At 43.2% G+C, this 12,969-nt stretch overlaps 1 protein-coding gene across 3 annotated transcripts in view; it reads left to right on the top strand.

Annotated features, from left to right (window-relative positions):
• ZNF330 (zinc finger protein 330) overlaps window positions 1–12,969 on the top strand; it is a 195,550-nt gene that overhangs the window by 59,839 nt on the left and 122,742 nt on the right. For all 3 annotated transcript variants that reach the window (XM_069242576.1, XM_069242578.1, XM_069242579.1), the window contains exon 5: window positions 4,021–4,100. In XM_069242576.1, coding sequence (XP_069098677.1) covers window positions 4,021–4,100 — 80 coding nt within the window. The remainder of the gene's footprint in view (window positions 1–4,020; window positions 4,101–12,969) is intronic.

Below are 12,969 nucleotides of genomic sequence, written 5' to 3'. Positions count from 1 at the left end.
CCATTAATACAGCCTCATGGTTCTATATTCAATCACCCTATACCAGACTTGTCTTTCGCCTCCTTGAGTAGGAAAGAATGTCCTCGTCTTTTGTCTGAGGTTGCAGACTCTCTATACAGCCTCATGGTTCTAGGTTCCATCGCCCTATACCAGACTTTCCTTTCGCTTCTTTGAGTGAGAAGAATGTCCTTGTTATGATCACAGGTTGAGTCCCACTTAATAGTCACAGGACACTGTCCTATTTCTGTTATGAGACAAGACCTAGTGAGTCTTTTTATGTGTTTGGGCTGATACCCTGTTTGTCCGGGCAACAACCATCTCCTTTAACACATTTTGGGTGCACTGTCTGTGTCCTGTCTTCTCACCTCAAATTCTGGGATGGGGATCCAGCCCCATGCATGAGCTGTACATGTCTTGACCTCGCTGATCCCTGCTGCCCCACCCCCTTTAAAGCTCGGTAGTCCGTAGGTTTAGTGCCTTAATGCTTTCCTGCCCAGCCTTCCTTCTACTTCTTATTTTTCTTTGTAGAGGGTGGGGAAGGAGGGGAGGGCATCGCGTCCAAACACAGTTGCGATCTTCTGACCACTTGGCTTAGCCTGGTTGCTTGGCCACAGTTACTTCCATTTTGTTTGCGACAGCCTGCTCTATCAACCTTTCCTCATGTCCTTCCTTCTGTCCTATTTAGCTGCTTTGCATTATTAATCTATTGAATCGGTATTAGTGCTTCCACCATTTGAGAACCGGCTTTATGACGACACTGCCATGCTGCTTATCACGTCCATTTCCATTGCTTCTGACAACATTTCCCACTTTTTTTCATTCCTCAGTTTTTCATTATTGCTGCTTTTACTCAGCTTCATAACTATTACCATTGTGTTTTGTTGCATTTTATGTGTAACTTCAGATTTTTATTGTTCGATTTTCGTTGTGGTTCAGTGCATGATTTTAGTTGGCTTAATCATATTGTTACTTTAGATTTTTTGTCTCCCTTTGTTATTTGTGTTGTGGTCAATTTTTTTTTCTGGCTTATTTTCACTCTTGTTATAACAGCATTCACTTACTTTAGTGAACTCCACTCCACCCTCCAAACCGAGCTGATGCCTCTACTTTTGTAAGACTGACCGCTTCAAGCACAGTTTAGTATCCGCTTGTAGTTTGTCTGAGTACTAAAAACATGTTTCATGGATCACATGCATTATTTATAATTTCGTGTCATGGAAAAAGGACCACAGTCGCAAGATTTTTTTGCTTTGGGTGGGGCACGTTTCAGTATGCATGGGAAAATGTCAAGCAAGCATTGTTTATTGCTTTAAACAGTGTCCAGGTATGAAAGAATTTCACAAGACCAGTGTTTTTTCTTCTGACAGTTAAAAGCAAACATCGACACAAGAGGGGAAACTTGAGGGTTGAGAGCCAGTAAGCACAGTGTATTACATGCCCTGTGAACTACGGTCTATTGGAATGACTACCAGTGAATTAAAAATGAGGTTTATAGAACATAGGAGCAATATAAAATGTACACGTTCCATGACTGGAATAATGGCACATTTTCTACATTTGAGCCACCATGAATATGAAATAAGGTTGCCGTTTACTTAACATCCTAGACCTCTGTCCTACACTCATGACCTCATTCAGATTCTCATTGAAAAAGAGCAGGGCTGGGAGTCCTGAATCCATACACAGTGGCCTGAACGATGACATATCATGGGTTTCCTTAATAAATATGAGTTGACGGTTCTTCCTACCCATGGTCTGACTTCTCTAGTTATCAAGTGCAAATGCTCTGTCCTCGCACTCGGTGCATGTTTACCGTAAAATTGATACTTCACTGGAGCCAGTAAACCTGGGTGGGGCAAAACTGTATTTTGGTGCAGATTTTGTCTATACTCTGTACTTCAGTTCAGCACCACACACTTTCAGTAGGCACGAAGGACCTACCTTATAGAGGCCCACTCCCATAAGGCCTACTCCATATCAGCACCAATCCTTGATGTGTGCCGTCTGGAACAATTACCTAAACATTGCAACTCACACGTGCCTCATGCACACATGTGTACTCACATATTCACCTGTAACCAGCACAGAGGGGGGTAATTCTGACCCCGGCCGGCGGCGGATGCCGCCGGCCTGGCTGGAACCGCCAGAATACCGCTGCGCGGTCAAAAGACCGCCGCGGGTATTCTGGGTTTCCCGCTGGGCTGGCGGGCGACCGCCAGAAGGCCGCCCGCCAGCCCAGCGGGAAACACCCTTCCATGAGGATGCCGGCTCCGAATGGAGCCGGCGGAGTGGAAGGGGTGCGACGGGTGCAGTTGCACCCGTCGCGATTTTCAGTGTCTGCATGGCAGACACTGAAAATCTTTGTGGGGCCCTGTTATGGGGGCCCCTGCTGTGCCCATGCCATTGGCATGGGCACAGCAGGGGCCCCCAGGGGCCCCACAACACCCCATACCGCCATTCTGTTCCTGGCGGCCAAAACCGCCAGGAACAGGATGGCGGTATGGGGGTCGGAATCCCCATGGCGGCGCAGCAAGCTGCGCTGCCATGGAGGATTCCCCAGGGCAGCGGGAAACCGGCGGTACACCGCCGGTTTTCCGTTTCTGACCGCGGCTGTACCGCTGCGGTCAGAATGCCCATGGGAGCAGCGCCAGCCTGTTGGCGGTGCTCCCGCGGTCGTTGGCCCTGGCGGATTTTACCGCCTGGGTCAGAATGACCCCCAGAGTCTCTTACCATAGCTGCGCAGCAGCAGCCTTATCTTGAAAGATGGACACTGGTGGTTACCACTATCAGGCCGTTTATATAGAATTCACTGCGGTGAAACTAAAAAAAACGGGCGGTTAAAAGTGAAAAATCCAGAGGAATTAAATGAGACTAAATATATAAGATGACTGTTCTTTCCACTCATGGTTTTGCTTCTCTCATAAGCAAATTAAAATTCTCTGCGAACCCTGGAAACTAGCCCAGGTCTTTCTTACAAATACAACTCTTGTTGGATCCTAGTGGACTGGCTCATCTCTTAAGATGCCCTAAGTACATATTTAAGATACATTTTAAATTGTTTTCCGGCTGTGCTCCTAATATATTGTCGGGCCTATTTTCCATTACCCTTAGCTGGGTTGTAATCCACGCTGCTTCCACACATGGTTGTGATGTGAGGAGGGACCCTATGGTGAAGCATGCCAACCCGGGTAAGTGAGTGCTACTGTTTTTTGAAGTTGCAGGAAGCTCCACTATTACAGACGGACTACCACCCTGTTTTCACACACACTGACTACTAGCGCCTATTGTGTATATAGCTGAAAGCACCTTGTCTACAAATTCAGTTTCTCTGCTGAATTGCCTAAAGCCGGTAGTGGTAGCAGACATGGAAAGCACTCAAAAAGGAGAAAAATCACAGATTCTCAGTCAGACTGAAAAAAGGTGACACTCACGTTAAAATAGTTCCCTTTATGCCAGATAAGAATGGGTAAACTGATATGAGACATGCCACATAAAATTATATACCTCTCAAATCCACTGCTCAGCAACAAATACTTAAGACCTCCATGTTAAGGTTGGTAATGAAAAAAAATTGTTCACGTTACCATTAAGTCACCAAGCCCTCTACTAGCTACTAGTGTAAGACTTCTTGAAAAACAGAATTGTTTGTCTCGTGCACATTTGCTCATTCAGTTAAGACCTGGTCTGCCTGGTAGTGAATGTGTGAAAGAATATGTAATAACACATTACAGGTTTACTTTAACACACTCACACCACACACATTCTCGCTCTCCCTCCCTTCTTTCTCTCTCCTCTCTCTCTGTCCTGAGACAGGATGCATTTCTCTACTGGATGCACCTGTTAGCACTGCTTAGACAGTTACTTTTTAATACCAGCGGAGCCCTAAGCTATGAGTAATGCTCATCACTTGTATTTCTTTTTTAACAGTGTTAATTTTTTTGTTTTCCTTGAAAGTATCCTAATTGCTGAGTTTTTCTGAGTGTCTGGTAGGTGGTAATTTTCTAATTGATATTCTTACAGGGAAGACAAAGTGTATGATGAAATCCTCTGACTGTGTCATCAGGCATGCTGGAGTCTACAGCACCGGGCTCGCTATGGTGGTAGGTTTTCAAAGTCATGATGATTTAATTGTCAAGTGTATTTTCAAGTTGAGTGAAAGGTTATAGTTACTACATTTGATTGTATGCTCCACTATACTACACAGATGTGGATGTGGCAGTTATAGCATATGGGGTAATAGGGCGCTGGAGTGCCGTAATGGCAACCAGACTGAAATAATGAATAAACTAGTGGGCCATAGAAATCTGCATACATGGGCAGCTTGTGCACTGTTTTTTAGTCTGCTGGAATGTGTGCAAGTGTGGAAACCTTAAATTGGTTTTATTTGCACAGTAAATGCTTGAGGGCGATGGTCACTCACCAATTAGTGGATTATCTCATAATTTAAAGAGGTTAACTAATTCAGTTGTCTAAAAGTGTTTTTCTTGCTCGCAAAATAAGAGTATGTCGCATTGGAATAGTCAAGAAAAAAACAACCATTTAAAACTAGTAGCCTGAGCTGTGTGTAAGAGTGCAGGAGAGATTTGTCAAGTGTGTCTTTTCTTTGTAGAAAACCTACTTGATCCTACATTGACATTTTGTGTGAACTAGTTTGCTTTCGATTTTGATCAAAATCGCCTTTAATTCTAAATCCACAGTTATGGGAATAGGAGCAGGGTGACATCATGGGTACGTATTTATTAGGGTATTTATGTTTCATGATCTTTAACTGGGTAAAACATTTTAGTATCAGTAATTCCGAAAAGTTTAAAATCTTTCATGGTAATTTGGTTACCAAATTATCCCTGTGTTAACTCTTAACTGTTCTCGTTTGCAAATTAGTTGGGATCAGGACCCACAGCATGTCTGCCCTTTTGAGACGTACTGATTGCTGGGTAAAAAGAAGGTATCAGAACCTAAAAGAAGGGGGTGGAAGGGTTAAGGGATGTGCTGGATAGATGGACCAGGTTTCTTGGAGACACATGATATCTGCACCAAAGAGATGATTTATGGTGTACCTTGCACTTTGATTTGAGATCATCCAGTCTTATTCCAGGAATCTATTTTTAAAATATTGATTTTATAATGTTTGCCGAACTATTGTTTGTCCTTGTCATTGTTGGGAATTATGTGAAGAGTTGCAGAAGATGATGGCAATGCTGATTAACAGTCAGTGCCACTGATGGTCATGATTTATCTTGCCAGGAAATATTTGTTTAACTTTACAGATTCATCTTCCGTTACCTACTGTGTTAATCATAATTTCTTAACCTTTGTGTTTTATTGATTCCAGACCAACTGCTAATGTAGGGTTTTCCACTTTATGCTTTTGTTGGGTTTGCCTAAGCCCCTGTTCTGTCATATCATCATGTATAATTGCTCCCAATACCTCAAAAGTATTCTTCCCCTTTAACATGAATGTACCTGACCATTTGAATAACACGCTCCCCCCACTGTTTCTTGCTGATGATCAAGGATAGTGGTATGTTGTTCAGTTTTAAACCTTAAGACCATACTTCTCCACTTAACTAAATGTGCTTATGGGATACGTTTGTGCACATTTGACACTGCACATGCTGTGGTGGGAGAAAAGTAAAATTTATTGAAAAAGTAACCTGCTGCTGGTAGAGTGTTTAGAAGTTTTACGTTTTTCCCTCAGTTAAGGTAACCATACGAACCTTAGTCATTGATTGCGTTTTTGAGCTATTTGCTGCTGCTATTGGAGAAACGTTTTCCTGCAGTGAGACATTGCGTTTTTTCATCTTTACAATCATCTGGTCTTGTCCTACTATCAGTCTGAGTACAAGCGTCTTGTTACATCCCCAATTTTTTTTTCTTTTAATATAAAGTGGGCCTAAGCTTTACAAGATTAAATCAGTATCTTGATTTTATATAGTCATGCTCCGAGTAATTTGTCTGGAAACACTGATCTATTTCTCTGAACACCTGGAGGATTTTTGCAGCAGAAATATTATTCTATTTTGTGTCAGTTGTAGCTAATTTGGTTCCTTAATTCAGTTTCTTAAGGGAGCGGGCCAGTGGACTATTTTTTAACTGCATGTTTCAACTCCAGTGAATTTGTACAATTTTTCAGTTTCTTTGTCTAGACTTGCTTTTGATATATTACTTGATGGGTTATCAACATAAGTATGATATCTTTGTTTTATTGGACTTTCAACTTTTGTTGAGCCCCTCGGTGGTATTGGATTCTAGTTCTAGTTTTCCTGTTCAATGTCAGGTACTGAAAGAGAATCAATGATTTTATTTGAAATGATCTTACTACCATTTTTTGTGTTCTTATATTCCGTATTGGTATGGCTTGCAATTATCATAGGACCCAAGTTTTCTTGGTTAAAACCTTGCTTTGTGAAAATTGGATAAGGCTTATGCAGCAATTCCTGTTTCGTAGATTTAACCTTTTTCAAGAGATTACAATGTTTTCTTGGTTATGTTTTTTTAGTCGTTTCCAGTTATTTTTAAAATAAATGTGACAAACTGAGAATGAGTTTGATTAGTCCCTGATGGATCCTCTGTTCCTTGTTCCCCACTGAGTACTGATACAAGGTTGAGTTGATTTTATCACCTGGAGTTTGGGTATTTCTCAGTTAAAAACCTAGGACTTTTTTGAATTTGAGATTCTGTCTGCTGCTTGAATCACTGATATATACCACTTCCTGATGTATTGCCACAGTTATTATAATGTCATTATTGATATTGATTTAGAAAGTTATTTCAGACCTCCTATAGTTTTAGCAGTGAATGATACATACCACCAGCTGCATTTCTTAAACTGTCTACCTTTATTTGCAAACGTTTGGGTAAATTTGATGATCTATCAAGAAAGATTACTACTTTTTAAGCACAGTTGATCAGAGATAAATCTACTCTTTTTTTTTTTTTTTTTGTGAATAGACGCTAGTAAGCTTTTCGTTTTGCAAAGAGTGGTTGGCTGTCTATCCAGGATAGAAGTTTCAGTATAGATTGCTGAGATCATTACATTTAATGCAGGTACTATCTCATGGCATGAATCATTAGCTCTACCATTTCCTATTACATTTTTCATCTCATTATTGCACTAGTGCTCTGCTGATTTTTCAGCAGCATTGAGTAGTTCCTCATCACAGATTGCAGTAGACAGGCAACATTAATCCAGTTGGTTCTCAGTTATGTCTGTTTTACATGGCTGTTGATGCATTGTTTTTGCCTTCGCCTGTGATAAATTAGGGTCTAGTGTGCTGGGAGGACTTTTTGAACTAAAGCAAGCTAGCATAGAATTTTTTCAAATTTTTCTTCATGTTGATTAGCTGAGTTAAGCGATTTGTAGCCATTGATAGTGACATCAGTTCATTATTATTTGTAAAAATACATGATTTTTGGTAAATAATTTGATGCATCAGAGGTTGATAGTTTTGTTTGCAGAGAACTTTGGACAGGATTAAAGGTATGCAAAATATGTTGGAAACTTATAATAATTGTACCAGTGTCACAAATTCCTTTTTCTGAGGTACATAATATTTATATCACATAGCCCTATGTTAGAAACCTTATCTTCAATGTGTACCTTTTTCTATGTTATTGCTTTGCTGTGTTCATCAATGAGCTCCTTGTTTTCCATTTTTTTTGTGTGCACTAAGTGCTCTTTCTTAGAAATGCTATTTCAGTGGACTTATTTACAACATATATTTTATTTATTTTGAGAAGGGAAATCAGACTATCATAAGGTGTATGCAAACATACCCTGCTTATTAACACCTTTTTAGGTCGCTAAAGGCATTCTGGGGACATTCAGAAAGTAGAACTAGAAATACATTCTGTCCGTTGTTTGCCATTGGCTTAGTGGTCTGTAACTCACTTTTTATGGCTTTCCATTTGCTGGCCTTATTTGTTTTAGGCTGTCCAGCTTGTGTTCGTACCTTTCTTTTGAAAACCGTATTAACAGTATCCTTCTGAGTGCTCCCTTTCTGTAAACAGGCCTGTAAAGCTTGTTCTTATCACATCACATTTGCTGTACATTTAAAGTCTGAGGCACTGTCTTCCGAAGGCGCTTGTTTATTTTATTTTTTTCTCTGACTTCAAGTTGAGAGGAGTTATGTGACAATCTTGCTGCATACTGGGGGTAGTAAAGGGTGTTTTTTTCCCTAACACAACAACATTTAAATTAACTGTGTAAGTATTTCAAAAAAGTAAAAGTCTAGATCTGACCATGGGTCAAATGACAACACTGGCCAAGTATACTGTAGCTGAGGCAATTAAGAAAACTAGCTTGCATGGTACTTTCAGAAACTCTGGCTTTACTCCTAGCTTCGTTAGTAACGGGGTGAGGCAAGGTAGTGCTAGGCCTTCCCACTCTCTCCCTTTTCCATTTTTATTTTACGGAGTCCTCTTCACCGGGTCCCTGTGGTTTAGGGACATGATTGCGATTGAGGCCAATGTAGGCTAATTGTTGAAAAAAGGGTTGTAAAAGTTAATGGGCACTGTATGTGAATGGGAGGGGTTGGGTAGTTCCATACCTGCTTATGAGTGTGCAGTGGTGGGTCGTGGGTGGTTAGAGTGTAGTTTGTTTAATAATTCTGCATGATAGAGTCACAAAACATTTGTCAAGTTGAGAGTGGAGAAGAGTAGGGTGTACTCAATCAAGACTGAGTTGAGCATACCCTGGAATTATATTTTATTAATCGTGAAGGGCCTCGGTCAAGGTTTAAAAACAATAGGGAATGGAATGGAATTTTTTTTCCAGCACTCTACTAAAAACGCAAGGGGGTAAAAGAAAATTCCTCCTTCAACCACTAGTCAAGGTCAACAAGTTTCGCCCCTAAAAGGTCCTCACGAATCTAATGGTGCTTCACCACGACCAATGTAATCAACTTCTCCTAAGCTACACTATGTACCTCATTGTGTCATGGGTTGTGTGGGAGAGATTCTGAGTTAACTTACTCAAAAGGCTACGCACCTAACAATCTAGATGGATGAAGACCCTCCTTTTAGGAATAGGGCTCCATGACAAAATGCTTACCAAGGACTATCATCGCTTTCCTTTAGGCGAAGGTCCGTGTACAGAGACCTTCGCCAAAACGTAAGCGATGATAGTCCTTGGAACATTATTTCTATTTCACTCCCTCAGGCTCTGCATGAGGCGAGGACAGAAGACAAACAGAATGAACTGTAGTGCATTAGATTGAAATGCATGCTATTTCATCCTGTTGGAGTTGTCCGATGCACTCTAGCCTGTACTATAGAGGCCCTCTGGGAATTGTTGATCTAACAAGCTGGGGTGGGTGAGAGTTGGCTTTCCCCCTTTGCACCCCTATTAAATCGACAACTAGTCTCCTGAAATGCAGGTATTTGATGTATGGAAAGATTATTTGAAGGCATGAGAGGAGATATTTGTTGGGTATTAATTCAGCAGGGTGCTGACCTCCTCTGAGATGTTTGCTATTTCTTGTGCTAATCAGAGAGCTCTGAAGCTGGAGTGTTTAGTTGCAAACTGTGAAGAGCACAGTTGTCAGAGTATCCAAGTTTAGAGATGATACGAGATGTGGCTCTGGGCTCATTGTAGTTTCATAAATGCCTTGCTAGGGAGACCTGGGTAGATACTCCACATTATTTCTAGGTGGTATTTGTGCTCTAAGGTCACAACCACTCTTGGGTGTGAGAGGGATAGCACACATGCTGAAAAATATCTTATCTCTAGTGGTTCGAATGACAAATTTGCTTCTAAAATGACTCGGGCTCAAGACCCCTGTGTAGGATTGATTCAGCCTGTCGCATCACTTACAGCGTGTCTTCCAAACACTCAATATTTTCCATGAATGGCCATATGAAGAAACTTCCTGTAGTGTAGAGAAATCAAGGGAAAGCCATGACTTACTGCTTGAGTGTACCTCTGATGTGTAGCACTGCTATCTGTCCTCTGACTCGCCAGGCAGGAAGGAGCAAAATGCTGCAAGTAAACGAGAAACAATGCTCTCATTTCTGTGCAAAGGTTTCATTGAAGACAGGTAGAGTCATTTAATTACATGCAGTTTGTAGGAAGTTGGCTCTGTATGTGCTATTTCAAAGTAAGGAATAGCATGCACAGAGTCCAAGGGTTCCCCTTAGAGGTAAAATAGTGGTAAAAAGAGATAATACTAATGCTCTATTTTGTGGTAGTGTGGTCGAGCAGTAGGCTTATCCAAGGAGTAGTGTTAAGCATTTGTTGTACATACACATAGACAATAAATGAGGTACACACACTCAGAGACAAATCCAGCCAATAGGTTTTGTTATAGAAAAATATCTTTTCTTAGTTTATTTTAAGAACCACAGGTTCAAATTTAACATGTAATATCTTGTTTGAAAGGTATTGCAGGTAAGTACATTAGGAACTTTGAATCATTTCAATTGCATGTATACTTTTCAAGTTATTGACAAATAGCTACTTTAAAAGTGGACACTTAGTGCAATTTTCACAGTTCCTGGGGGAGGTAAGTTTTTGTTAGTTTTACCAGGTAAGTAAGACACTTACAGGGTTCAGTTCTTGGTCCAAGGTAGCCCACCGTTGGGGGTTCAGAGCAACCCCAAAGTCACCACACCAGCAGCTCAGGGCCGGTCAGGTGCAGAGTTCAACGGGGTGCCCAAAACGCATAGGCTAGAATGGAGAGAAGGGGGTGCCCCGGTTCCGGTCTGCTTGCAGGTAAGTACCCGCGTCTTCGGAGGGCAGACCAGGGGGGTTTTGTAGGGCACCGGGGGGGGGACACAAGCCCACACAGAAATTTCACCCTCAGCCGCGCGGGGGCGGCCGGGTGCAGTGTAGAAACAAGCGTCGGGTTCGCAATGTTAGACTATGAGAGATCAACGGATCTCTTCAGCGCTGCAGGCAGGCAAGGGGGGGCTTCCTCGGGGAAACCTCCACTTGGGCAAGGGAGAGGGACTCCTGGGGGTCACTTCTCCAGTGAAAGTCAGGTCCTTCAGGTCCTGGGTGCTGCGGGTGCAGGGTCTTTTCCAGGCGTCGGGACTTAGGTTTCAGAGAGTCGCGGTCAGGGGAAGCCTCGGGATTCCCTCTGCAGGCGGCGCTGTGGGGGCTCAGGGGGGACAGGTTTTGGTACTCACAGTCGGAGAGTAGTCCGGGGGTCCTCCCTGAGGTGTTGGTTCTCCACCAGCCGAGTCGGGGTCGCCGGGTGCAGTGTTGCAAGTCTCACGCTTCTTGATGGGAGTTGCAGGGTTCTTTAAAGCTGCTTCTGGAAACAAAGTTGCAGTCTTTTTGGAGCAGGTCCGCTGTCCTCGGGAGTTTCTTGCCTTTTTCGAAGCAGGGCAGTCCTCAGAGGATTCAGAGGTCGCTGGTCCCTTGGAAGGCGTCGCTGGAGCAGAGTTCGTTGGAAGGCAGGAGACAGGCCGGTGAGTTTCTGGAGCCAAGGCAGTTGTTGTCTTCTGGTCTTCCTCTGCAGGGGTTTTCAGCTGGGCAGTCCTTCTTCTTGTTGTCGCAGGAATCTAATTTTCTAGGGTTCAGGGTAGCCCTTAAATACTAAATTTAAGGGCGTGTTTAGGTCTGGGGGGTTAGTAGCCAATGTCTACTAGCCCTGAGGGTGGGTACACCCTCTTTGTGTCTCCTCCCAAGGGGAGGGAGTCACAATCCTAACCCTATTGGGGGAATCCTCCATCTGCAAGATGGAGGATTTCTAAAAGTTAGAGTCACCTCAGCTCAGGACACCTTAGGGGCTGTCCTGACTGGCCAGTGACTCCTCCTTGTTATTCTCATTATTTTCTCCGGCCTTGCCGCCAAAAGTGGGGGCCGGGCCGGAGGGGGCGGGCAACTCCACTAGCTGGAGTGTCCTGCGGTGCTGTGACAAAGGGGTGAGCCTTTGAGGCTCACCGCCAGGTGTTACAGCTCCTGCCTGGGGGAGGTGTTAGCATCTCCACCCAGTGCAGGCTTTGTTACTGGCCTCAGAGTGACAAAGGCACTCTCCCCATGGGGCCAGCAACATGTCTCTAGTGTGGCAGGCTGCTGGAACTAGTCAGCCTACACAGATAGTCGGTTAAGTTTCAGGGGGCACCTCTAAGGTGCCCTCTGGGGTGTATTTTGCAATAAAATGTACACTGGCATCAGTGTGCATTTATTGTGCTGAGAAGTTTGATACCAAACTTCCCAGTTTTCAGTGTAGCCATTATGGTGCTGTGGAGTTCGTGTTTGACAGACTCCCAGACCATATACTCTTATGGCTACCCTGCACTTACAATGTCTAAGGTTTTGTTTAGACACTGTAGGGGTACCATGCTCATGCACTGGTACCCTCACCTATGGTATAGTGCACCCTGCCTTAGGGCTGTAAGGCCTGCTAGAGGGGTGTCTTACCTATACTGCATAGGCAGTGAGAGGCTGGCATGGCACCCTGAGGGGAGTGCCATGTCGACTTACTCGTTTTGTCCTCACTAGCACACACAAGCTGGCAAGCAGTGTGTCTGTGCTGAGTGAGAGGTCTCCAGGGTGGCATAAGACATGCTGCAGCCCTTAGAGACCTTCCTTGGCATCAGGGCCCTTGGTACTAGAAGTACCAGTTACAAGGGACTTATCTGGATGCCAGGGTCTGCCAATTGTGGATACAAAAGTACAGGTTAGGGAAAGAACACTGGTGCTGGGGCCTGGTTAGCAGGCCTCAGCACACTTTCAATTGTAAACATAGCATCAGCAAAGGCAAAAAGTCAGGGGGCAACCATGCCAAGGAGGAATTCCTTACACAGTTTATCAGAGCCAACAACAAGGGGTCATTTTTTACACTGAGGAAACAGTAATACAAACGCGACTGGGAGAAAATGTTGGCGATGCCATTTTTCCCAATTAGATAGTTTAACTGCATGAGTATAGTTGGAGTTTCTTTCAGAAATTTTGTGAATTGCTAAATCCCAATATATTGGAGGATCAGCTTGTAGGTACAATGTAAGAAACAAGATGAATAT

Source organism: Pleurodeles waltl, chromosome 1_2 (assembly GCF_031143425.1).
Source record: "Pleurodeles waltl isolate 20211129_DDA chromosome 1_2, aPleWal1.hap1.20221129, whole genome shotgun sequence".
Classification (NCBI taxonomy): domain Eukaryota; kingdom Metazoa; phylum Chordata; class Amphibia; order Caudata; family Salamandridae; genus Pleurodeles; species Pleurodeles waltl.
The sequence above is the reverse complement of the archived record's forward strand: the minus strand, read 5'-3'. Positions and strand labels throughout refer to the sequence as shown.